Source organism: Pelophylax lessonae (assembly GCF_965119305.1).
Source record: "Pelophylax lessonae genome assembly, chromosome: 8".
NCBI lineage: Eukaryota > Metazoa > Chordata > Amphibia > Anura > Ranidae > Pelophylax > Pelophylax lessonae.
The window spans coordinates 156,432,022-156,459,974 of record NC_138775.1 but is presented as its reverse complement, the minus strand read 5'-3'; the positions used below and the strand labels follow the sequence as shown (position 1 = coordinate 156,459,974).

Here is a 27,953-nt window from a genome sequence, read left to right as displayed (position 1 = left end):
TTATTGCGTTTACTAACAAAGGGAAAGATTTCTGTCATTTTTGGTGTTTTTTTTTTTAACGCGTAATGGCGGCGATCTGCGATTTTTTTTGCGGGACTGCGACATTGCGGCGGACAGATCGGACCCTTGACTGACATTTTTGACACTTTTGGGGGTACCAGTGACATTACTGCAGTAATGAGTGCTATATATATGCACTGTTACTGTAAAAATGACACTGGCAGGGAAGGGGTTAATTTTATTGGAGAGGGAGGGGTTAATGTATGCCTGGTGCTTACTGACGTGTAGGGGGGGAGGTGACTGAGTGAGTCATGGACAGATCGGATGTCCAGCTATGCTGAACAGTCCGATCTGTCACTCCCTGTCACTATGTAGATCCGCCCGCTGTGTTTACACACAGCGGGCGGATCTCCAGACTTGATCCCCGACGATCGGGTAAGAGCAGCGGCGATCGCAGCTGCTCCTCCCCTGGCCCGACTCCCGCTGTGAATGAAAACAGCGGGAGCGAGCCTCCGGCGGCACGCAAGCGCCGCCCAGAAGGGGGAGTGTCTGACGATGTAGTACTACGTCGTCAGACGATAACGAGCCACTTTGCCGCAGTAATATTACTGTGAGCGGTCTTAAAGTGGTTAATGACCGCCCGCTGCAGTTTTACTGCGGCAGGTTGGCTCTGTTCTGGGAAACGACGTACCTGTACGTCACTTTGCGAGACCGCTGACGGGGGGTGCATGCATGCCCATAAACCATAGGGGAAGCCGATAAGCGGGTCCGGCAGCCGCGATTGCCCCTGGGCACCCACGATCGATCACTTTGGAAGCAGAACGGCGGTCGGTCTTCCGTTGTAAACACAGCAGACCGCTGTTCTGTCAGTGATGGACGCAGGGATCCTGTGTTCCTCCTATTTAATCTGTGTTCATGCAGAAAGTCTATCCCCCCACAGATAGAAAGCACCCACTAGGGACACATTTAACCCTTTGATTGCCCTTGGTGTTAACCCCTTCCCTGCCAGTGTCATTAGTACAGTAACAGTGCATATTGTTAGCATTGAATATTGTAGTAATGTCACTGGTTCCCCCAAAAAGTGTCAAAAATGTTAGGTGTCTGATCTGTCCATCACAATGTTGCAGTCCCGCAAAAAATCGCTGATCACCGCCATTACAAGTAAAAAATAAATAAATAAATAAAAATGACATAAATCTTTCCCCTAGCTTGTAGACGCGATAACTTTTGCGCAAACCAATCTATATACACTAATTGGGATTTTTTTTTTACTAAAAATATGTTACAGAACACAAATTTGCCTAAAATAATAAAAAAATTGATTTATAGCAGAAATTAAAAAATAATGTTTTTTTTTCCAGAATTGTCACTCTTTTTATGTTTATAGCGCTCAAAAAGAATAAATAAATAATAGCACAGTTGATCAAATACCACCAAAAGAAAGCTCTATTTGTGGGGAAAAAAAGGACGGCAATTTTATTTGGGTACAGCGTTCCACGACTGTGCAATTGTCAGTTAAAATAATGCAGTGCCGTATCGCAAAAAATGGCCTGGTCATTGAGGGGGTAAATCATTCCGCTCCAGAAGTGGTTAAGCTTTGGATAAAGACGCAACATATCTTTTCATTATGGTAGTCTTTGATGGACACCCACTATGAATATATACTATCCGTTTCCTTTTACACGCCGCAACCATTTGGTATATTTGCCATTATTTACTCAATCTCTCTCTTCTTTTCATGTACACATTCATATGCATTATTGTTTACCACATTGTACCTTTTGACTTACTATAACTCTAAATTTTATAAATAAATGAATAAAATCTAAGTTAAAAAAATAATACTAGCTGACCAATGTAAGCACCCCTATCAGTGTAAAATTGTTTGTCTCGATCCTCTAACTGCATACTTTGCTGGACAGCTTGGTCTGTTAAACGACATTGGAAATAACAGCATTACTGGCTGGATCAGCAGGTAATAAACTGTTTCAAATAGGTTTATTGGACATCCCAATGTGGCAAAAAAGTGGCAAGGTAAACGCGTTTCACACACTAAGATGTGTGCTTAATCATTAAGCACACATCTTAGTGTGTGAAACGCGTCTACCTTGCCACTTTTTTGCCACATCGGGATGTCCAATAAACCTGGATTTTGACAACATCTGAGTGCAGCCATTTCTTTTCATTATTGACTGTCCACGGAGGAGAGCCGGGGCGAGCACCACTGTTGGTCATCAAGCTTCCCATTACCTTGAGCAGTGTATCTCTTTCCTTTGAATAAACTGTTACAGGTGGAACTCAGAATAATAAAAAAAGGAATGCTGTGTTAATCCTACCAACATACTGTAAAACGTGACATTTTTTATTTTGCCCATAGTTATACATTATAGGTTGAAGAACAGATTTGTTTCAAGTTGTCTACACATCGAGGCATTTTAATCAGTCAGATTATTATAAATAGTCCCCAAATGCATAGTGGGAGGATCTGAATGATTAGGCATAATGCAAATGGATGTATAGCTAGGCCAGACAGCAACACGACCTGTAGTACATTTTGTTGATGATGAATGGACTGTGAATGTGGGTGGCCAGCTTTTAGGCCTGAATAATTTTGAAGAATTGTTATATTTGAAAATCACTAACAAATTGTAGAATCATTAATAATTACTATGTTCCAGTTGTCTTCACTAATTAGGAATGTATCTGTTTTAATTATGTGGCTTTTGCACTGTATTTTCATCATGTTTCAGGCAATAACTATGTTTTTTTTTTTTTTTTCTAGATGAAATGAATGATCAGCAGAACACGCTGTCCTACATCCTCATCAATCCTTCCCCAGACACTAGACTGGAACTGAATGATGTTGTGTAAGTCAAGAGAGGAGAGCAGGCAGTTCTCTTCCACTCTGTCTGTTTTCCATCCTTCATGCAACAGTTCACTCTATGCCACCTGGCTTCCATCACTGTTTCATGCAATTATTTTTAACCTCTAATGTGACACATTGAAACAGATTTGAAATTTCTCACATACCTAGATTGTTACGGGTCAGCAATAGAAAGAGTGACACAATGAATCTGAACTTATTTTGTTAGCAGGCATTTGTTTAATAACTGTAGAATAACATTTATTGCTGTTACTAAGGTAACAAATACAATCCCATCCTAACGCAAAGTGCCAAAAGATCACAGAATGGATGACTGAACAGGAGGTAACTATACTTCTGAAATGGACTAAGCATTTTGTGAGTTTCAATAGCCATGATAGAACAATTATCACAAATTATAGTGTTTGCAATTCTGACGCCCCTCGGTAATAGAAATTTGATATTTGAAGTACCTTTTTATTACGTGCCATTACAAAGCACATCTCAGTCAAATGTTCTTTTGGGCTTTGCTTCAAGATCATAGGAAAACAAGTAGCTAAACATATAGATGTTCCGACGAATTTGATGATTTTTAAAGAAAACTGTCATGGTTTGGGGAAATGCTATTTTTTTTTTTTTTATTTATTTACAAAACAAAGTTTTACTCTATGGGACACTTTAATAAAGCAGTGAATGTGATATTACCAAACATTTACTGCAGGTGAATCATCCTGGTGCACATTTTTTAAATTACAGTGACTGATCCACCTACAGTGAATATCTGGTGAATGTCACATTCATTGCTTCACAGTATTTATATTCCCCTATATGTTTTTACTATAGGTATACATTCTTTGTTTTACAAATAAACATTTAATACATGACAAAGGATTTCTGGAGAACTATGCATTAGCAAAGAGCAGAGAAAAGATAGCTAGATTTTAGGTACAGTCTCATTGCCTGAAATTTAGGAATAAGCTGTCTATTACAGGATAACTCATTGCTTTGACTCCATGTGTGTCCACAAGCTGCCTTGATAAGAGACTAAATAATAGTTTAGGGTAGGGTTCAGATATGCCCGATGATGTCACTAGATGTCACTTAGATGTTGCTTACTGACCAAAATGGTACCAGCAGACTGGCAAAAAGCAAATATGGTACCATTACTCAAAAAAGAGTCAAGATATATAGTTGGAAATTACAGACTAGTCAGCCTAACATCAATAGTATGTAAACTATTGGAAGGAAAGACAGAACCAATAGGTGGGACTTTGTATATACCTTCAGAAGTAATAATACATACAGTATATTTTATAAAAAATCTATTTTAATCTTAGTATCAAAACAACAACATACACACAAAAAAATTGTTTTTATAAAAACAATCCAGTTGTTAGTCACATGTTACATGCGTTTATTCAAACACAATGGTCTAGAGAACCATCCTACAGTTTGCCAATGGAGGTGTCCCAGACACATAAAAGATAAGGTTGATGCATTTCGTGGGAATACCACCTCCTCAGGACCTCTTTGACTGTTCTTATACTGTATCTCACACATATGACACAAAATACCATTAAAACTATAATTAAACAAAATATTATAATTAGTAATTATAAACAACATGATTTCACACAATCATTATCAAAAATATTTGAGTTCAAATGGCAAATAAGCGACAAGGCAAGTATGTAATAAAACAAAGAAAATACTTTGAAATAAATATACCTGTCACGCAACACATGATGAGGGGCAGTGCAGTTTTCTCAGGTGTAAGGTCCAGGGTGGTCCGTGAGGGAAGGTGAAACACATCACCCTCACAGATAATAACTTCAAGTCCAGTCAATTACTTAAACGAATATGTCCAGTAAGAAAAAGAAAAATGATGGTGGATTTGGATGGTACATATACATATATATTGGATACTACATATTTGCTTACATATACAGTATGCAAGCCTATAGGCAAAATTTGTAGGCTAGATGTTTAATTAGTAATTATAGGTTGTAATTTCCTTTAATTAATCTTCAGAGGGAACAGCTGGCATTAACACACAACCAAAGCCAAGGAGAATAAATACACTCTCCTCCTAGTGTACTATCCACATGGATGTTTACTGTGGGAGTCCCAAAACATCATGAAGGAGGGAGAAGGGAGAGGGAAAAGAAGGGGGGAAGAGGGGCTACAAGCCCATATCCCTCAGGTGTTGTAGTTCTATAAATAAAGAGATATAAAAATAGCAGATGTATCCGTGAGAGTGTATTTCCCACAGGAACCTATTTAAATGTAATCACTTCAAAACATCAGGAAGAGGAAACAAAAGAGGGAAAGGGCCAAAAGGAAAATCCCCCATAGGGGAACTACTCATTACCTTTTAAAGCTTGTTTGCCCTGTCAAATGCACTGAATGTCCTTATCCCAGGAATCACCAAACAGACTGTGGCCAAATCCTTCATTGTGCTAAATACCATTTGAAGGGTGAAGCTCCACCCTCACCAAGAAGTCAACCACACACCCCAGATCCGGAGTTCACCAATGGGGAGGTGAGGGACTCGAGATGAGTGGGATATTGGAATGAATGATAGTGGACCGTATCCCTGAATTTGATGATTTGCTGATTTCCGAAATCCATGTTGGTTACTGCTAATAGCATCATTAGTAGTAACCAACATGGATTTATGAAAGACTGTTCTTGCCAGACCAACCTTTTAACATTCTATGAGGAGGTAAGCTATAATTTGGATACAGGAAAGCTTGTGGATATCGCATATCTACAGTAGTTTTCTCTAAGGCATTTCATACAGTATTAAGCCAAGAGATTAGTATAAAACCTGCGTTTAGATCAATATTGATGGCTGCACCAAGTGGGGCTGAATAAAAAGCTACCAAATAAATCAAAAAGGAAAAATCAGGTGCTCTTATCCATTTAAAATGTGTCTGTCTCTTTAAGAATGCATATAACCAACAAAGAATTAACTTATATACATAATATCTCCACATGTAAATGTGAAAACCTTACAGAAAATGTGCTAAAAAAATCATAACATGAGTTAAATAAAAATTTGCAAAATAGCAATTTATCAATTCATATAACTGTAAAAATAGGAATCCAATCCACAGTGCAGATCTCCAGCAACGAAGATCAATATATGACTGTGATGGAAAGTGCTTTTGTTGCATAAAACAATTTACCAATTCCTATACAGGTATATACAACTTAGTCCACTTGTGCAAATGAAGTCCAGTGCAAATCCACAACAATGAAGATCAGTACATGACGATGATGAAAGTGGTCTTATTGCAAGAAATTGATGACAGCTGTGCTCCAGTGCTCCTGTGCAACATATAGCAATTTACCGACAGCACAAAACAGCAGAGCTTATATGAATAAGAAAATCTCCCCGAAGGCTTAAAATTAAGCTTTCCCCTGCTCCCATCACCAACATGAAACTCAATTTTTCCTCACATTCCAGGGTAGCCAGTTAATACCTAAAACAGGAGAGCTCCATAGTGCAGTAAAGTCTTATATAAAAAATGTGTTTAAAAATAGATGCACTTACATAAAAGCAATCAATCACAGCAGTATGATCATCGATGAGAACCCTGCCACAAAATCAAGCAGCCAGAGAATGCAGTGACCTAACAATATTGGCTCTTCCCAATGCATTTCCTCCAATAGGGCATCTTCAGGGATAGAGACTGCTAGGAGCAAGTATAGTGATAAATGGCATATTTTCTGAATGGTCTAAAGTTGTGAGAGGGGTGCCCCAGGACTCTGTCCTGGAACCAATTATGTTTAACTTGTTCATAAATGATATAGAGGTTGGAATAAATGGTTCAATCACAGTGTTTGCTGATAGTATTAAGAAAAGCAGGGAAATAACTTCAAATCAAAAATGGGAAGCTGCTGCAATGACTTATGGTACCACAAACAATAAAAATAATAGTGAAAATAGATGTGCTGTCCCCTAAAATGAAAAAGTTGAATACAATCCTCAAAATGCAAGCAGTTCTAAAATATAAAGTGCTGACAGATCCTCAAAGTGCATATAGTGCTGGAAATGAAGTGCTCCACTTTCTTAACCAAAGGAAAGTGCTGTGCTTTGCGGTGAAATAACAATCTTTGTGTCCTGTCACCACTCCATTGCCCTCCTAGGACCAAATTTACCACAGGTTGTTGACCTCCTTAGTTTACACTGAGGTAGGTCAAAACACGCCTTATTTGCAGTACCGTAATGTTCCATGCAAAAAAAAAAAAAAAAACAGAAGAAATATCATCACATTTATTTAAAAAATCCCTAAATAATGTTGTGTATACGCTCACATTGTTAGGTGCTTCCCCCTGGCACCCGTAAAATGTTGCCGTCAGTATATGCTGTTTTGCCACTGCTTCGTGTCACTGATGTGTATTGGAGCCAGCGTGCGTTCCACCTAGCGGAAGCAATGTAGTGCTGTGTATCTTTGCCCCTACGCGTTTTGTCACCAGGACATCATCAGGAGGGGGAGTTAACAGCTGTATGGCAGATAAGGTTTAATATTGAAAATTTTAAAGTAATGCACTGGGGAGCTAAAAATATGCATGTACGTTACTCATTAGGAGGAGAAAATCTGGGAAAACCAAGGATGGAAAAGGATCTAGTAGATGACAGACTCAGCAATAGGATGCAATGCCAAGCTGCAGCAAGCAAGGCTATCAGACTCTTAGCACACATTAAAATGGGTGATACAACCATAATTTTTCCACTTTACAAAACCCTGGTTCGGCTACATCTTCAAATTGCCACCCAGTTTTGGTCACGAGTCCTCAGGAGGATGTCCCTGAACTGGGGAGAGTCCAGAGAAGGGAATCAAAGCTAATTAGGGGCTGGAGGACCTCTGTTATGAAGAATAACTACAAAAAAATAAAAATGTATTCTGCCTGGAGAAGAGGTGCTTAAGAACAAATGTACGGTCACCTGTCTGGCATGGTTGGAGCTATACATATGTAATGTTTAATGTTCAAGTAAACAGCTAAATGGCTTTCTTTGTGTGGACTCTTCCTTCTCCTAACTTCACTATGGGAGAAGCATTTGGAAACAGGCTGTCCTGGAACAGGGGTCCATTGGCCTGAAGCAGGTATGTGGCAGACTGCTGGGAAACATAGCTAGGCCAGGCTGGGAGTTTTCCAGGATGTAGTCTTACAGGGAGAGGTGCAGGAGTTTCACTTGGTGCAGTCTTTGGGCTGTTCATGTAGTCAGTTTACAATGACATTTCTATAGCATGAAGTCATCTAAGGGAACTATACTTTAGAGGCTTGCATTCTTAGATACCATGAGACAACTTTAATAAGGAAATATCAAATGTGAAATTTCCCTAGTCCCATTCCCATAGTACCCTAATGGGTCCTGAGAAGCAACCAAAATCCGACTCGACTACTGCAACTCCCTCCTCATTGGACTACCTTTACATAGACTATCCCCCCTTTAGTCCATAATGAATGCTGCTGCAAGATTTATCCACCTTACCAACTGTTCAGTGTCCTCCACCCCTCTCTGCCAATCCCTTCACTGGCTTCCACTCACCCAACTAATAAAATTCAAAGTACTGACAATAGTTTACAATGCCATCCACAACTCTGCCCCCAGCTACATCACTAACCTGATCTCAAAATATCAACCAAGCAGCTCTCTTCGTTTCTTCCAGGACCTTGTCACCTCCTCCCATGTTCGCCTCCAGGGTTTCTCCAGAGCTTCTCCCATTCTTTGGAACTCTATACCCCAATCTGTCCGACTGTCCCCTAATCTATCCATCTTTAGACAAGCCCTGAAAACCCTTCTCTTTAAAGAAGCCTATCCGACTACTAACTAAAACACTGTTTCACTTTCCCCATCAGCTCATTCCCCACAGCTATTACCTTTTGTATCAATTGACCCGCCCTTTTAGATTGTAAGCTCTGACGAGCAGGACCCTCTGATTCCTTTTGTACCAAATTGTATTGTAACTGTAATGTCTGCCTTCATTTTGTAAAGCGCTGCGCAAACTGTTGGCGCAATATAAGTCCTGTATAATAATAATAATAATCTAAACAGGAATGGATTACTTTGGAATGGAACAAACAATCCAAACAGGAATGAAGACTATGTTTTCCCCAAACTGCCATATGGCAGTTATACAGGTGAAGAACATACAGCCCAGTAAACAAAAAAGGTTACATTACAATATTCTCATGTAATATTTAATATTTCACAGATAGGTACATGCTTATGACCATAATAAAAAAATACAAACAAAACCACTATACATTACCTTTAGTCTAAAAAAAAAAACATGCAGGCAGAGAACAGGTTTTGCAGACAAATCTTATGTTGTGTGGATAAATATAGCACTTGCAATCCAGATGAATTTTGGGATTTGTATATCATCAGGCTTCATCCCCATAATTTATATATCCCTTTATCTTAGTATCACAGTAAACAGTATTTTTCTGAAACTCTGAATTCCCTCCACTCCAATGTTTGTTCATGTTTGCACGACTAAAATGCATGGATGACCCAGCAGATTGGGGATAGTAATTATGAGTAAAAAAGCAGAAAATTGTTTCCTCTGAAAATATAAATTTATATATTATAAAGCATGTATGTACAGTTCTGGTTTCTGTATTCAAAATTCTGCACAGCACAGGTGTTTTCCTGTTTCATTACTCAAGTATTTCATTTTGGGCATCCTGAAAAATGTTGTTTTGCTCACCATAAATTTTGCATAAATACGGGGAAGAAACCAAGGGACATTTTATATTCCCTTTCAATTGTAAGACTTGTCTGTTACCTAATCCATTACCTTGTGGGCCTGCTCATGAAACCATGCATGCTTACATTTAAAATGTAGGCCTGTTTCTGTTTGTTTCCTGAAAAAGTAAATTATCAATGTTTTAACATTATATGTTTTTATTATGCCCCCTTGCTACTCTTTTCAAGGCAGCAAACAAAATTGGAATGTCTAGGTATAGCTTAGTATATGCTTTACTACCCCTCTTACATGTGACAGTGCTAGGTGCCTCAAAATGGGCCCATTGCTGACACATGGGGCACATAAAGGAGTCCACAGTTCGATGTACAGTAAACTCAAGTAAGCAAAGGCGTGTGCACAGGCTAATTACCCAATGCAGTGCAGATTCCCCCTACTGCCCTGTCTTCCCCCCTCTCCCCGCAGCACTGCCGGCTTCCATCCTTTTCTCTCCAATGACTGCTGCTGCGGGCACACACAACGGGATGTTTTAGAATGAGTGGGGGAAGGGGCCAGTGAATACTGTATGTAATTTATCAGCCCCCTTCCTTTCCTGAATGAACAAAGTGAGTGATTGGTACCATATGTTCAGGGCCGGTGCTTCCACTAGGTGAACTAGGCAGCCGCCTAGGGCGCATTGCAACCTAGGGGCACAGCCATGAGTCGGCACTCTCTGTCCATCATGAATGATCCTTGTGAGCTGAGGGGAGGGGGCGGCAGTGGGGGAGGAAGAATGGACAGAGGAAGATGCCAGGTGTCTGGGGCAGTGGCTGAACTACCAGGCCCTGGCTTTCCACCAATGTTGGGGGGGGGCCCAAGAGGCAGGAAGGGAGCCCACAGGAGTGCTGCCTGCACGATGATCCTCTTTGGCTGGAGCTGAGTGGTGTAAACCCTGGGCAGGAAGTGACTCTCTGCACTGAGCTGGTGGGCAGCCGTTCATTTCCCTGGGTCGGTATTAAGCAGGAGAGCTGAACCTGAACCCAAGCTTGGCACTGGAGGGCGGCACCTTTACTGGAGCAGAAACGACGAGGCACCGGAATGGTCTGAGGAGGTTGGGGATTAGGGACGTGCGGAGTTCTCTGACTGCTGCTTCTCCCTTCACAGCAGTCGGTTGGAGCTGTGGTGAGCACTGTGGTCCAGAAGAGGAGCATCCTAGGAGAAGGAATCAGAAGGATCACTGTGAAGGAGGGCAGAGTGCGGGCCACTCTCTTCATACCGCCCAGTGAGTGTCCCCAGAACAGGGGATCAGGGTCCCTGGGTGTGACATGGAGGTTCCCTGGTGTGAAAGGGAATCAGGGTCACCAGGTGTGCCATGGGGGATAGGGGTCACCGGGTGTAACAGGGTTTTGGGGTCACCAGGTGTGCCATGAGGAATTGGGGTCCCTGGGTGTGCCATGGGGGATTGAGGTCCCCAGGTGTGACATGGAGGAACATCAGGGTCCCCAGGTGTGACATGGAAAAACATCAGGGTCTCTGGGTGTGACATGGAGGATCATCAGGGTCCCTTGGTGTGGCATAGAGGGACATTAGGGTCCCCAGGTGTGACATTGAGGAATATGGGGGTCACTGGGTATAACAGCATAACATAGAGGAGCCATCAGATCAGGGTCACTGGGTATGACATAAAGGAGTTTTTAACCCCTTCCCTTTTTATTTTATTTTCTTGGGGGCGGAGGGCGCAAGTAGCTGGTCTTGCCTAGGGCGTAAAATAGTCTAGCACCGGCCCTGCATGTGTTTGAGCTTTGGAGTGCACACCTTAATGTAATAGGCTGTGCACACCTGTGCGAGTAAGATAGGGAGCTTATAAAGTGCTTCCCTTATCCTGGCGGACAAATAGAGTGGCATGCGAAGAAGAAAAGGTATGTATGCACTGCTGGAGATGGAGGGGATGAGGGGGATTATTTTAACTATGCCTGTATGGGCAAAGAAAAGGATCATTTTAAATAAGTGTAAGTAATGCCCAAACTTACATTTAACTACAATCTGCTATCTGTTTAAAGAACAAATACAGTATTATAACAATAGCCCAAAGCTGCTATAAATCAATAGTAGTTATTGTATTTCATATCTAACCACACGCTCCCTTAACTAATGGAAATTTAATTCAGTCTGTGGATGGAAGGAGTTACATAGCTTGGCTAATAAAAATCGGTAAAAACAAAATTCATTTTTTTAACTGGGAAAGGTTAGGTGCCATTTATTTCTCTGGGAGAAAAAATTATGGCAAATTTAAGATAATGAACCTGACCTGTTTGTTCAACGAACTATCTGATTGCAGAAAAAATAAAAATGGCTATTTTTTGCGAATAGCTGTTTGAAGAAAACAGAGCTTTTCTGATTTGGATAACTTTTAGTTAATTTTTAAAATGATTACATTTAACCACTTGACCTCCAGAAGGTTTAACCCCCACCATGAGCAGGAATTTTTTGCTATTCAGCATTGTGCTACTTTAACTGGCAATTGCATGGACATGCAACACTGTACGAAAATGAAATTTATATCATTTTTTTTCACACAAATAGAGCTTTTTTTAGGTGGTTTTTGATCACCACTGGGTTTTCTCATTGTTATGTAATTCAAAAACTAAACATTTTGAATAAAATATATATTTTCTACTTTCTGTTATAAAGAAAAAAAAAGTCTAATATTGTTTTTCATAAATTTAGGCCACAATGTATTATGGTAAAAAAAAAAAAAAAAATCTCAATAATGTAATTGGTTCATATGAAAGTTATATAGTCTACAAACCACGGTATGCATATTTGAAAGTTGATGAGTCTTAATGTACTGACGGCCTATCTCATTTCTTGAGGCCCCTAAAATGCCAGGACACTACACATTACCCCTTTTTGGAAAGTGGACAGTTTGAGGTATTTTTATCAAGGGGCATGGCAAGTTTTTTGAAGTTGTATTTTTTTTGTTATAACTTAATGGAAAATAAAGAATTTAAATTAAAATTATTTTTTTTCACATTTTTTTTTTTTACATACTCTCACTAGTGCAGTACAGCAACATCATATGACTGATCAGGGATACTGATTGGGGCAAGTATGTTAAAAAAATAAAATAAATAACTAATAAACAAATAAGTCAGTTTTATAGAATTTTTTAAAAAAAATTTAAATCTTTATTTTCATTTTTTAACAATTTGTTTTACATACTTCCATCAAAGTAGTTCAGTGTCACCATAATGACACTATACTATTCCGGAGGGGTGATAAGGGTTTTTTTTTTTTTTTATTTCTGTTAAAGTGATAATCACTATAATAGCAATGTTTTGAACTGTCATGAATGGGTTACATTCATAACAGCCATAATATACTATTGTATGTTGTGTTTGGCTCACAGCTATCACATGGTACATGGGGCTATGGTTGTCCCAGGTACCATGTGATAGCTGTAGGCCAATCACAACATCACTAAAGGGATCACAGCTGCATAAAAACTTTGTTGACATTGTGATCATATAGCAATCACATGACCCCCTGGCTGCTCAATGCAGCAGGATACCGCAAAGCAGACATAGTGGTCGTGGGAGCTGCATGCTGCGTGCCCCTAACTCAGAAGAGGCAGAAATATTTACACATACATGATCCTGCCTGCCTGCCACAGTAAATGATTCCATCTTAGTGTCTATTTATATCTGCAGTTGCTGTGGTGCTGCATGCATGACATGGCATTAACTGTGACATGGCATGCCTTGAATCATAAGAGTCATACACTGTATAAGGCAGAACGCAAATGAAAACACTACAGTTGATTAATTAAGGATTATTAATTAATTAATTAAGGATTATTAAACATTTCTATCTTGGGATTTATTTTTGGAAATGGTTAAATTGATGGGGTTAGTTCCACTTTAAGATACAAAGCTTGGGTTTGTAAATATCAAGATTCAGCCATGATGTTATAGGTTATTACCTAGACCTCCTAAATTAGTTTAGTAAAGTAAATATACATAGTTACATAGAAAAAAGTCCATCTAGTCCAATAGAAAAAAGCAAAAACAAATAGAAAACCTCTATATGCACAATCCTGTACCTTTTCAGAACTAAACAACTTGAACAAGGACACTATCTGGAAGCAGCTAAGCAACATAAGAGTTTTTCTCCTCAAAATGGTAGCACGCAGTTTAAGCACAGAGGCCTTCACTTCTCTAAGGCACAACCCTGGCAGCATGGTATCGAGTCTGGAACGATCCCTCTAACAAGAAGGGGTTATACAGGCAACAGTCTCTTCTGAGAATTTTCTGTGACCTACTCACTGAAGACCTCCTCTCAGCTTCAGCTTGACTCTGCATGAATTCTCAAAGGAAGATTGCTGCCTTAAATGTTATTGTGACTTTAGGGGTGATCCTATGGCTCCTAGCTGAGCAAGCACCATCCAGGATTCTTAAGGCTTCTCCTAAGCCTTGGAAGGTTTAAAAGCATTTTCAGGCTGGGTCACTCTCAGCAGGCAAAAGGACCCTGCTACTTTCTGCTGTCCGCCTTATATACACCTTTCAGCCTCCTGTTGGCCATTCTTCTTGACCAGGGATTGGCTGAAACTATATCCAGGGCCAGCTAAGACTCTGCCTTCTCCTGCTTACTATGTTTCCAGAATCGTCTGGAAAGACAGGGGGGGGGGCAGGCAAGCCTGCAGCTGCAGAACTCAGAGTAGGCAAAACACAATTAAGTCTCCGCTTCTAACAGTAGAGCAAAAAATTAATTTTGCCTCACTTCTAGCATCTGACCTAGGAGGGTGCTACACATAGCAGAAAAAATATGATGTGTTTTGGGGGCCAATCAGGCCTCTGCTTGGAAGGTTTCAAAAAGGGGTTGGAACAACATTGCAAAGACGCCTATTCTACTTTTGTTCAGTCACAATGAATCCGACAAGCTGCAACCAGGTGAACCTAAAACACATATCTCCCAATGGACTCATTTTTGTCTTCTAGCTGCCCACAAAAATTTACTAAAAGTGTAGACATCCTCTTCGCCACCAATGATTACTGCTGTGAATAAACACCTCAAAAAACTTCTCTATCGAGAAAATCTGGATACAGAGCTGCAAAACTATATCCCTACTGATACGTTTTTTTCTAGATGGCGCTCCAATATTGAACACACCTTTTCTCTCACAGAAGCAGAATCATGAATCCAATCTTTCAAATATACGAATCGTATCTCAAGGCCAGCTTGGGGTTGAGAACACTCTGGGCAAACTAAAGATCACAACTTCATGAAGCCCATAGCTTAACTCAGTTGTATGCAGCAGGGATATTCTGTCTCTTTTTGGACAAGACCTGTTACCCTATGGAGGACTAATTACTCGTTATCCTCCTTACACCCCCTCCCCACCTTTGTACTGTATTCTATGTTAATTTTACTTTAGTTTATGATAATTTACCTTAGTTTCAGGAAAGGTTTGGATCTTACTACTGTTAACAGATCATACCAGGTGTAGCAGTTGTAAATTCTTTTTTTTCATATAACTCCGTTCAGTGACAATCATCCATCCATCGCTTTCACTTTCTCCTCATGTACCATGCGAAAAAGGTTATCATGGTGCTTTGGAAAGCATTGATTTGTATTACATCTTTTCATACTTGTATGCAGTATGTACAACGCTATATTTTTCTGATGTTTATCAAGATATGGAATGTTCCTACTGTGGTTATATGTCCTAACCTTTAACACATATATTTTGAACAAAAAGAAAAAAAAAAAAAAAGGTAGGTAATATTACTGTTAGCAAGTGCCTCTTTTAAAACATTTCTAGGCAGAAAACAACAAATCTATCTGGTATCCATCTGACGTCTGTTTAAGCACAATCAAAATTCCTGAACCCTGATGAAGGGGGGGGGGGGGGGGGGGGTTCTGCTTGGTCACATCAACGCTTTGGCTTTTTTTCTTTAAAAGCTTTGGACTTAGATATTTTGGCTCTCTTACTGGACTTCATATGACCCATTGCGTTAGCAGATTAAAAAGAATAATTTCAGGTATGGATATTTTTACATAGTTACATTGCTCCAGCTTGGACCAATTTAACCGTACATATAGCAAACATACCTGGCTGATCCCTCTGGAAGCTAGAAATCACTGTATCAGGAACAATGAGTAGCTGCCCTACTGCATTGTGAACACAGGAGGTTCCATACTTGTCATGGTCGCCATTCAGAGAATGCTTTGCATTTTCTCAAGAAATGCAATGCATTCTCTGATTGGATGAGTTGAAGAGACAGGGTGGTGACACCGTAATCTCCCCCTAGTCCAATCAGAGAATGCTTAACTTTCATTGTATTCATGAGGTGTGTTCTAGAATGATTTCAAGCTTCCAGGGGATTTGCCAGGTATGGTAAATGCATACAGTGGGGAAAATAATTATTTGTCTCCCCTACAGATTTTCAAAGTTTGCCCACTTACAAAGAAATGAAAGGTCTATAATTTTTATCATTGGGGTATTTTAAATGATAAAGACGTAATATCAACCAAAAATTAATAAAAAACACATGATACAAATGTTATAAATTGAGTTGCAGTTCTGTGAGTAAAATAAGTGTTTGCTCCCCAAGCAAAACATGACTTAGTACTTGGTAAAGAAACCCTTGTTGACCAGCTTAGAGGTAAGACGTTTCTTGTAGTTGGTTACCAGGTTTGCACACATCTCAGGAGGGATTTTGGTCCACTTTTCTTTACAGATCTTCTCTAAATCCTTAAGCTTTCTTGGATGTTGCTTGGAAACTCAGAGTTTCAGCTCCCTCCATAAATTTTTCATGGGATTAAGATCTGGAGACTGGCTGGCCACTCCTTGACCTTAATGTGCTTTTTGTTTAGCCACTCCTTTATTGCCTTGACGGTATGTCTTGGGTCATTGTCATGCTGGAAGAATGAGGAAAGAAGGTTCTCATCCAAGATTTTAAAATACATGGCCCCATCCATTGGCCTCTCAACACAGCAAAGTAGGCTTGTACCTTTAGCAGAGAAACAGCTCCAAAGCATAATGTTTCCATCTCTCCAAACACAGTGAGTCGAGTTAAAGAAAGAGAGCTCAATATTGGTTTCATCTGACCACAGCACTTTCTCCCAGTCCTTCTTGGATCATTTAGATGTTCATTGGCAAACTTCAGACAGGCCTGTATATGTACCTTCTTAAGAAGGGGGACCTTGCGGGCAGTGCAGGATTTCAATCCATGGTAGGGTATTGTGTTACCAAAGGTTTGTTTGGTGACTGTGAGATCATTCACAAGCTCCTCCCATGTAGTTCTGGGCTGATCCCTCACTTTTCTCATGATCATCCTTACCCCACGAGGCAAACTCTTGCATGAAGCTCCAGACCGAGGGCGATTGATGGCTATTTTTTATTTCTTCCATTTGCAAATAATCGCTCCAACAGTTGTCTCCTTCTAACCAATCGTCTTGCTGATGGTCTTTTAGCCCATTCCAGCCTTTGTGCAGGTCCACAATCTTGTCCCTGACATCCTTTGACAGCTTTTTGGTCTTTCCCGTGATAGTGGGTTGAATAGAAGAATGAGATTCTGTGGACAGGTGTCTTTTATTCACATAACGAGTTGTTTTTAGGAGCACCTTCTTAAATTTACAGGACTTATCTGTGTACCGCATGAGCACATATTGTAGCCAGTCTGTGGGAGCCAGAATTATTGTTGGACTGCAGGGAATCAAATAATTATTTCCCCCACTGTAGTTACATTGGTTCAAACTGGAAAGATATCAATACCTGGAATTCAGCTTTAAGATCTCTTTGAAGTTTTTTTTAACCACTTCCTGACCACCCGCCACCTTTTTACTGTGGCAGGGTGGCTCTCCTGCGCAAAACGAGGTAGGTCTACGTCGGTCGCGCGCGGGAAGCTAGGGGGCGAGCACGCGCCGCCGGCAGCACGCTCCCTCCCCCACTCGGCAGTGGGGAAGCTCTGATTGCCACCTGACACCCGCGATCACTCCCCGCAAAGAGAGAAGGACGGTCTGCTGTTGTAAACACAGCTGACCGTCCTTCTCCCTAAAATGATCACAGAGCTCATGTGATCCTTCTATATAGGATCACATGTCTCTATGGTCATCTCAAAAGCCACGCCTCCCCACAGTTAGAATCACTCACCTAGGGTCACATTTAACCCCTTGATCACCTATACTGTTAACCCCTTCCCTGCCAGTGTCATTATTACAGTAACAGTGCATATTTTTAGCACTGAATACTGTAGTAATGTCACTGGTACCCCCAAAAGTGTCAAAAATGTCAGTTAGGGGTCCGATCTGTCCGCCGCAATGTCACAGTCCCACAAAAAATTGCAGATCCCCGCCATTACTAGCAAAAAAAACAAAACAAAACAATAAAAATGACATAAATCTTTCCCGTAGTTAGTAGACGCAATAACTTTTGCACAAACCATTTAAAATACGCTTATTGCGATTTTCTTTACCAAATATATGTAGCAGAAAACTAATTGGCCTAAAATGTTAAAAAATGTTGATTTTTAAACTTTTTTTTTTTTTTTTGGAGAGTGTCATATAGCAGATTGTGAAAAATGTATTTTTTTTTCAAAATTGTCACAAATTTTTTGGTTTATAGCGCAAACAATAAAAATTGCACCGGTGATCAAATACCACCAAAAGAAAGCTCTATTTGTGGGAAAAAAAGGACGTCAATTTTATTTGGGTATAGCATTGCACGACTGCGCAATTGTCCGTTAAAATAACGCAGTGCCGAATCGCAAAATAGGGCCTGGTCATTAAGGGGGCAAATCCTTCCGGTCTTAAAGTGGTTAATACACACATCTAGAATCATTTTCTATGTGCCAGGGACTTTATAGCAGGTTAAAGGGCCATACACACTATAAGATTTTCTGAAGACTTTTTCCTTCATATTTATCTTTTCTATGTAGTGCAAGGGCCTGCCAGATTGCATACAAATTGAAAGTGTTTAGGTTTGACCTCATATTATCTGATTTTGGTAAATCTAAAGGAAAAAGTCTTCAGAAAATCTTATGGTGTGTATGGCCCATAACACTCAAGTGTTTGTTGGTTAACCAGCCTCGTGATCTGATCATAAAGACAAAGTCCTGTATCTTTGTTGAAAGGCTTGCAATTTATCTTGTTGAAATTTTTAACCACAAGTACTTATGAATGAAGAACAAAATAGCTTATTTTCTTCCAATTCCAGTTTTTCTTACCTATTGAGAAACAAATCAATGTTTGAAGAATTTTAATAATTGATGACATGTTTACAAGGAAGATGTGAGAGTTTGAGGTTTCTCAGATCATTAACATTCCTGCATTATTACTGACAGTACCTTTGATGCACAGATGACATCTCCTTATGATGGCAAGCACTGTTTCTGAAAACCTGTTCCAGCTTAGGGTTTAAAAGCTTTGCAAATGGATTTTAATACGCTTGTTATTTTCCAATGTAAATGGGTGGCAAGGTCATCATTTAGTGCTAATTCAGTGTATGCTGACAGTTATTTCCTGAATGCTGAAGAGTTTCTCTGGACTGAGTTAGCAAAGCAAGTATTTAAACACTTCGGCAAAGTACAGCTTGGTAGTGACTGTTAAAAAAGCACTTATTCAGCATGACTGAACATTTCAAGCCAGACTGAATTAAAAGCCATTAAAATATGAACTAGAAATAGAGGTCCGCTCCCAACGATGTTGCATCTCAATATTTTAATGGCTGTTTCACAAATTGCAATGTGTTTAAATTCTTCAAGTTTAACAGTACACTGGTTACGGGAAAATGATACATGTGGTTATGACCTCAATTTCATTAGTTAGCAGTGTATAAATGCCCTTTCCTGAACTCTGCTTATTTGTGACATTTGTGCTCTACACCAAAGAGACTTCTCCGTTTTTTTTTTTTTTTTTAATAACATCTTTGAATTTAAACTTTTGTTCAGTAACTGCTTTTAGGGCTCATTATAACAATGACCGTGCTGACTACACATGCCCAAGGGAGTGTATATTTTTCCATACCGGTAACATTCAACAGTTATTCCATAACAGGGATGTCCCTTGAGCCATGGGAGTTACAAATAGCTAAAGAGTTTACCTTTGAAGGTAGGCAAACTATAATTTGTGGCTAGGCATCTTACATGGTTTGCTTAAAAGGAAAACTATAAACTTGAATTTATTGGGCCAATGGGTGGAAAAACTAAATTAACCACTTAAGCCCCAGCCCTATTTCGGACACTTTTTGTTTACAAGTTAAAACCAGTATTTTTTCCTATAAAACTACTTAGAACCCCCAAACATTATATATATATATATATATATATATATATATATTTTTTTTTAGCAAAGACTCTGGAGAATAAAATGTCGGTCATTGCAATATTTTTTGTCACGCGGTATTTGTGCAGCGGTCTTTAAAACGCCATTTTTTTGGAAACATTTTGAAAAATCACATTTCACTGCATTTAAAAAATACTAAACAGTAAAGTTAGCCCATTTTTTTTGTATATTGTGAAAGATGATTTCACGCCGAGTAAATAGATACCCAACATGTTACGGTTTAAAATTGCGCCCCCCCCCCCCGTGGGATGGCGACAAACTACGGTCAATAGAGATCTGAATAGGCGACGCTTTAAATTTTTTTAACGGTAACCAGTTAAGAGTTAGAGTGTAGCTCTTTTTTTAAATTATTGCTCACGCTCTGGCGATCGCAGCGATACCTCACATGTGTGGTTTTAACAGCGATTTAATTCGCAGCTCGACTTCCGTATACGTTTTTTTTTGTGCGCGAGCCAACGGTGATGGGGGCGGCTAAAATTTTTTTATTTTTTTTTCCTATTTATTTTATTTATTTTTTTTAACTTTATTACAGGCTTTTTTAAAAAAAAAATCTGATCACTTTTATTGCTGTCACAAGCAATGCAAACATCCCTTGTGACACCAATATGCAGTGACAGGTACTCTGTATGGAGGGATCGAGGGTCTAAAAGACCCTAGAGCCCTCCACTACACTTCCATGTATGCAAAACACAGAAAACGGCGTTTTTGCATACAGCCGTTTTTTAAATTTACCGCCTTTTGCAGCACAGTAACCCGTAAGTGACGTCATGGACGCCGCCTCCCATTTACGTCATCGGAGACCCGATCGAAGCTGTTTCCGGCTTTGATCGGGACTCCTTCTAGCCGGCGGGTGTGCCGGCTGGGTGCTTGGGGCTCCCGGTGGGACAGGAGCCCCTAGCAAAGTCACGGAAGGCGGCGGGTGGGGGGGGACGTCCCCTCCCGCTCACCCGGGGTAACATTTGAGCGGCTTCCGAGCCTCATCGGTCATTACCGACGGAAAGCCGACTGTTGGCTCCAAACCACGGTACCGGGATGGTGTCTCTAGCTAGAGGCATCATCCTGTTATACCCCTGGCAAAGTTTGCCGACGTAGGGCTACGTCACTTTGCAGTAAGTGGTTAAAGAAATGACCACATCCTTAAATATAAACAAAAAGAACAAGAAGGTTCCCTCTGAGTGGGATTTTTAAGGGTAATAGTATAAGGTATATATGTTGCAGAGAAGGTTTGTATAAAACAAATATGCAAAGTTTATTACAAGATACAAAAACTCAAAAAAAAAGCACAAAAATTGATAAGACAATACAATTAAATAAAATGCAAGGTGGTTCAAATGCATAAATGACCAACGTTCATGTTTGCTATCCACAGAGGGGACAGTGGAAGACCCTAAAGTAAAACTATAGGCAAAACTTTTTTTTTTTTTTAATTTGGATAGAGTAAGGGAGGGTTATAACCCCTGCCAGATTTTTTTTTTTTTTTTTTGCCATCTGTGTCCCATTGCAGAGATATTCCTTCACTTCCTGCCACATAGCCAAACAGGAAGTGAGAGAAATCCTTGCAAATTAAAGGAAATTCCTTAGAGACCCCAGGTCACCAGAACTAATGTCCCCATTGGGGGATTTATCCCCTATTACTTTTCTGGGGACAACTCACATTTTGGGATTTGCTTTTACTTTCACTTTCAATTCTAATGGTAAACAGGACAAATAGAGAGGGTGAGTTTACTTAACAGGGACACAAACAGCAATAAAACCTGGCAAGCATTCTGATTCCATCTCCATTCTATCCTAAAAAAAAACAAAAAGAGAAGTTTTGCCTTTAGTTATACTTTAATAACATGTTTTCATATGTCACTTAAAGCAGAACAAAATAAATTTACTATAAGGCTGCATTCACATGTCAGCGTTTGGATCGCGGGCAGAACCGCCGCGGTTCACGTTTGGATCGCGGCAACATCGTGCAAACAAAATCGCGCGACGCAATACGCTCCAAAGAAGTACAAGAGCTTTTCCGCCTGCCGAATCGCGGCAACATCGCTCGGCGTTTGGGGGGCTATTGCAAATCAACGGGCAACGCTAGGCGTCCCGCGATTTTCAATAATCTCCGGATCGCGGGCGGAACCGCGGCGGTTCTGCCCGCGATCCAAATGCTGACATGTGAACGGAGCCTTAAGAATTCATAAAAAGGAAAGCTTTTGCTTCAGTACTTGTCTTCAATTTAGAGCTGCCTTCCACGATAATTCCTTTCCCTCACTGATGCAGCCAATATTCTGGTTGAATAACAGCTAGCGTCATTCAACCCACTTCCTTTAAACACAGGCTGTCTTGGAAAAGCCCTCTGGGTGCGTGTCATCATGGCAAGCTGGGTTCACTGTACTACTGGACTAAACAGCATACAACTTACTTTAATATGACAATGCATTTTAATACCAGTGCATAAAAACTGAAAATCTGCTTTGCTAGCAATGTCCCTCGTAGCTATCCATATTCTGGCCAGAGTTTTTATTCCAGATCTGTTGTTTCAGAAAAATAAATAAAAAGTTTGGCTGTGCTAGCAACTGATCAAATACTGGAGAACGAGCATAGGATCTGATTTTATTCACAAATCTCTGTTAACTGTGAATCTGTAAACAATTCTTGATTGCTTGGAAAACACATGGAAATAATTACTCACATTATAGTTATATTACATTTTTCTCTTTAACAAGCAATAATGAAAAAAATGTGTTACATTTTTAGAAAATATATTGGGATTTTTTTATTAACTCATGTGTTGGGCGAACTCATGCTCGGGCCGAACATTGTCTGTTCACCCGTTTGGTGAACATCTGAATTGTCGGGGGCGTTCAAATGCACTGTGCCGCTGCACAGTGCATTGGAATCCCTGATTAGCTGAAGCAATGAAAGCTTTGCCTAATCAGTGCACATAACATTGTCAGAGCCTTGACTGGACACTGTCATGATGACTCTATCCAATCATGACTCATTGCTCTTAGTCCCAATCCACACTATAAAAGTATTCTTCACATAGCAGCCAGTGTGATATTGGTATGGAGAAAGATAGAACAGGGCTCTATTCAGTGCTACTAGCCAGTGTGCTATAGTGGGCTATTGTGATTATATTGTGAGCGTAAAGTATCAATTATTGTAAATATAGTGATAGTGTAGCGTGAGTGTAGTGTGACTATTAATTTTATTTTGTCAGGGTAGTATATTAAGGTGCGTTGGTGCACGTTTAACGCAGTATATTGCAGTGCGTTAGTGCATGTTTACCGCAGCTTGTTGCAGTATGTTAGTGCACGTTTAAGACAGTATATTTCAGTGTGTTTTTGCACGTTTAACGCAGTATATTTGAGTGCAGTACAGTATCTCATAAAAGTGAGTACACCCCTCACATTTGTGTAAATATTTTATTATATATTTTCATGTGACACCACTGAAGAAATTACACTTTGCTTCAATGTAAAGTAGTGAGTGTACAGCTTGCATAACAGTGTAAATTTGCTGTCCCCTCAAAATAACTCAACACACAGCCATTAATGTCTAAACCGCTGGCAACAAAAGCGAGTACACCCCTAAGTGCAAATGTCCAAATTGGGCCCAAAGTGTCAATATTTTGTGTGGCCACCATTATTTTCCAGCACTGCCTTAACCCTCTTGGGCATGGAGTTCACCAGCTTCACAGGTTGCCACTGGAGTCCTCTTCCACTCCTCCATGACGACATCATGGAGCTGGTGGATGTTAGAGTCATGTTATTATGTTGGAATACTGGCCTGCGGCCCAGTCTCAGAAGGGAGGGGATCATACTCTGCTTCAGTATGTCATAGTACATGTTTCATGGTTCCCTCAATGAACTTTAGCTGGCATGACACTCCCACTACCATGCAGCCCCAGACCATGACACTCCCACTACTATGCTTGACTGTATGCAAGACACACTTGTCTTTGTTCTCCTCACCTGGTTGCTGCCACACACGCTAGACACCATCTGAACCAAATAGGTTTACCTTGGTCTCATCATACCACAGGACATGGTTCCAGTAATCCATGTCCTTAGTCTGCTTGTCTTCAGCAAATTCTTTTCGGGCTTTCTTGTGCATCATCTTTAGAAAAGGCTTCCTTCTGGAATGACAGTCATGCAGACCAATTTGATGCAGTGTGCGGCGTATGGTCTGAGCACTGACAGGCTAACTCCCCACCCCTCCAACCTCTGCTGCAATGCTGGCAAGACTCATACGCCTATTTCCCAAGACAACCTCTGGATATGACACTGAGCATGTGCACTCAACTTCTTTGGCAAAGCCTGTTCTGAGTAGAACCTGCCCTGTTAAACCGCTGCATGGTCTTGGCCACTGTGCTGCAGCTCAGTTTCAGGGTCTTGGCAATCTTCTTACAGCCTAGGCCATCTTCATGTAAAGCAACAATTCTTTTTTTCAGATCCTCAGAGATATTTTTGCCATGATGTGCCATGTTGAAATTTCAGTGACCAGTATGAGAGAGTGAGAGCTATAACACCAAATTTAACACACCTGCCCCCCATTCACACCTGAGACCTTGTAACATTAACGAGTCACATGACACATGACACATGAGGGAAAATGGCTAATTGGGCCCAATGTGGACATTTTCACTTGGGGTGTACTCACTTTTGTTGCCAGCAGTTTAGACAATAATGGCTGTGTGTTGAGTTATTTTGAGGGAACAGCAAAACTACACTGTTATACAAGCTGTACCCCCTTTACACTTTACATTGTAGCAAAGTATAATTTCTTCAGTGTTGTCACATGAAAAGTTATAATAAAATATTTACAAAAATGTGAGGGGTGTACTCACTTTTGTGAGATACTGTATATTTCAGTGCATTAGTGCACGTTTAACGCAATATATTTCAGTGCATTGGTGCATGTTTACTGCAGTACATTTCAATGCATTAGTGCACGTTTAACTCAGTATTTTTAAGTGCGTTGGTGCACGTTTAATACAGTATATTTCAGTGCATTATATTTCAGTGCATCAATGCAAGTTTACCGCATTACATTGCAATGCATCAGTGGAGTGTGTCTGTGTAGTGATTACTCAAGTTAAAGTGCACCAAACACCACTTTCCATTGATTAACGTGCATCTACGTACACATTTCCCCACCTTTAATACATTTTGTTAATAAGCCCTCTATCATGTCTGGGAGACTAACAAGGAGAGCCAGGAGTTCCCATGGAACTGTGAGGGGGCCAGCAGCATCTGTGTCTACAGGCAAAGGAGGACATGGTCTGCCCTCAGGCAGGGCATAATTTCCTCTGTTTCATTTTGTTGCCCATGCTATCCAGCCACGACATGCAGAGGAGGTGGTGGACTGGCTTACTAAACCATCCTCATCCTCCATCACCCAAGCAGAGACTAGTGTGTAGTCCATCGCAGATGCCAGAGTGGCTTATTCTGCCTCCTTGTCCAAACCTACTCCTGCCATAGCCCCAGCATCAGCCATGGAGGAGTCAGCTGAGTTATTTGAACACAGCGTCAGCCACTTGCTCCTTGACGATGCACATGCATTACTTGATTCATCCACAGTACCTCTATAGGGTTACAGTGTGAAGGCACCACCAACACCCAAAGACAAGTTTTCTGTATCTGTTACTTCTATCCAAACTCTGCAAAACAGATATCAGAATTTAACCCAGAAACTACTTATCTTGCTCCAAGTGCACTAAATTGTGGCCTCATGATACAGACTGGCTCCACAAGCCATTGTTTTCAAAATAAAGAAAACCTTCAGGGAAAATGTCACTTTTTTTGCCTTCATAAATGTCATTATTGCTGCAGCAGGCTCAACACATGGTACATATGTGTCACTTCACAGGTAGACTAAGGGGACCCCCCAGGCACTATATTTAAATGTTAATTTTTACTGTTATTTCCCATTGTTATAGTTTTAACTTTAAGCATCAATAAATCACTGCTCATCTAAAAATAATGTTTTGCTTAATTATTTGCATTTTATCCTTCAAAATGGGCACTTTGGTTTTTCCAGTTTGCTTAATTACTTGCATTTAAGCCTTCAAATTGGGCACTTTTGGTTTTTCAAGTTTGGGTCCTATAGACTTCAATGAGGTTTGTTATTCAGTTTTGAACTTTTGCGATGTTCCAAAGTTCTGCCGCGATCCAAATCGGGGGGTGTTCAACACATGTCTGCTTATGAAACGAATAGCGTATATCAAAGTTTTTTGTATGTTACTAAATTTGAATCTCTTGATATCAGGGATTTCAGAGTTTTTTTGGTTCCGACAGCATGCCTTCTGGGATTTACTGACATACTACGTTGCTGGACTCATACACATTCAGTTTCTTAAGTAGCTAATGATTTTTTTTCTTTAAGTAAATTTTGACATAGACATTATGCTTTTCACTTTCTCAAAATGGAAGGCACAAAAGTAGCTTTATTTAAAAATGTAATGGGACTGAAAAATTTGGACTGCTCTATGAAACTTAAACATTTGCTACATGGGTTCCGGAATCGATTTTGCTATACATGCTTATGTAAGCCCACACTGTAAGCATATACACACATAATGATTTATCTTTGGTCTTTTTATTGATTTATTTTACTTAATCAGGCATTCTAATGTTAGTTAATTAAAATATTGTATATCATACTCCTTTGGGGCTTATTTACACCAGTGGCAGACTTTGCTACTCCTCTGAAAAAGAATGCATCCCCGATTGCTTTTCAGGGGGTGGTTGACAGGCAGCTGGAAGATAATAACTTGCCTCCTCCTCCTGCCTTCTAACATGCAATATGTTACTAAAGATGAACCTATCCTATAATACTTCTTCTAGATGTCTTTAGGTTGGCCATGTGAAGTGAAGTGCAGATTTTTGTTCCTTTTGGATCTTCAAATATGATGATGTCATAGCCACTCTTTGCATCATTACATTGTGAGTGCAAGACTCTGTAGTGACACCCCTTCAAGGGGTAGATCAATGTCCTGCAGTGACAGTATGTCTACAGTATGTTCTGGCTTTAATAATGTCATTCCAGCTGGAAGACCAAATACATCTAATGGCAACGGAATAAGTGTGAGGAACTGTATCAATGAGCAGAGGAGCATTGCAGCCTGAGCTGCATTATTATCCTCCTAGACAACCTTTTTATAAAAAAATGTTAGTCCAGAGTTGGTCTTTATTGTTTTCACTTTTTTTTTATTATCCAATTACTAGTATTTCTGCAAGTTTTCTTTGAAATAAATAGCTTTAGGCTAGCAATTGATGAAAAGCTCGTATTATATGAGATACTAACACCAAGAATATGCATAAATGACCTATCAATATTTACAGCTGTCCATTAATTAATAACGTAACTTGTCTTTGTTCTGACAAGTGGTTTTCTCATTGGCTGTTTTTGTTGCATATGTTGAGAGATGAAAACCTTACAAATATATTCCTTTTGTTTTGTACTTTTAGCTACCTGATCAGGCCAGATCCACTGTCTTATGTTCCAGGCAATGCATCAAGCCGGAAAAGCAGCTTTTGCAATACAACTGGGCAAGACTCAAAGGATGAAACGCAGCTTTAATATTCCAGAAGCTTCAGCGAATTAAAAAAAAAAAAAAAAAACTGATTTCTAGCTGTAACATCTTCCAGCCATGTCAAGTTTAAATCCATGGCTAGAAGCTTCAAGTAAACACCTGCTTTTTATAGAAGAGTCTGTATGGGGAATTATTGATACTCATGTCTTTAAGCTGTTGCTTCAGTGTTATTTCCCTACCATGTCATTTTCTAGATTGGATTAAGAAACCAATAACATCAGACACTCCAGGTAGAATACTCTAAATAAATAAATGCACTGCAGTATATTGGTTAGTGAGGATGGACCTGTGCAGAGCCAACACCTGGAGCTGAAGAGATTCTATTGCAGTGACCTAGAGTTGAGTATTATGGAACTCTGGGTAGGATGATCATTGTGAAAAAAATATTTTATATATGCTGCAGATGACTTGTACAGAACCTGTGTGATCTAATTAGTGTCTTACTGCTTCTTAATGTGAATTT

The 27,953-nt window shown here is 39.9% G+C and overlaps 1 protein-coding gene across 4 annotated transcripts in view; it reads left to right on the top strand.

Annotated features, from left to right (window-relative positions):
- The window catches only part of LOC309561721 (potassium channel subfamily T member 2), a 1,381,641-nt gene extending 1,353,907 nt beyond the window's left edge, over nucleotides 1-27,734 (top strand). For all 4 annotated transcript variants that reach the window (XM_082265711.1, XM_082265712.1, XM_082265710.1 and 1 more), the window contains 2 exons: nucleotides 2,783-2,867; nucleotides 27,366-27,734. In XM_082265711.1, the coding sequence (XP_082121837.1) occupies nucleotides 2,783-2,867; nucleotides 27,366-27,477 (197 nt within the window). In that variant the 3' untranslated portion in view covers nucleotides 27,478-27,734. The remainder of the gene's footprint in view (nucleotides 1-2,782; nucleotides 2,868-27,365) is intronic.
- Nucleotides 27,735-27,953: the final 219 nt, after the last annotated feature.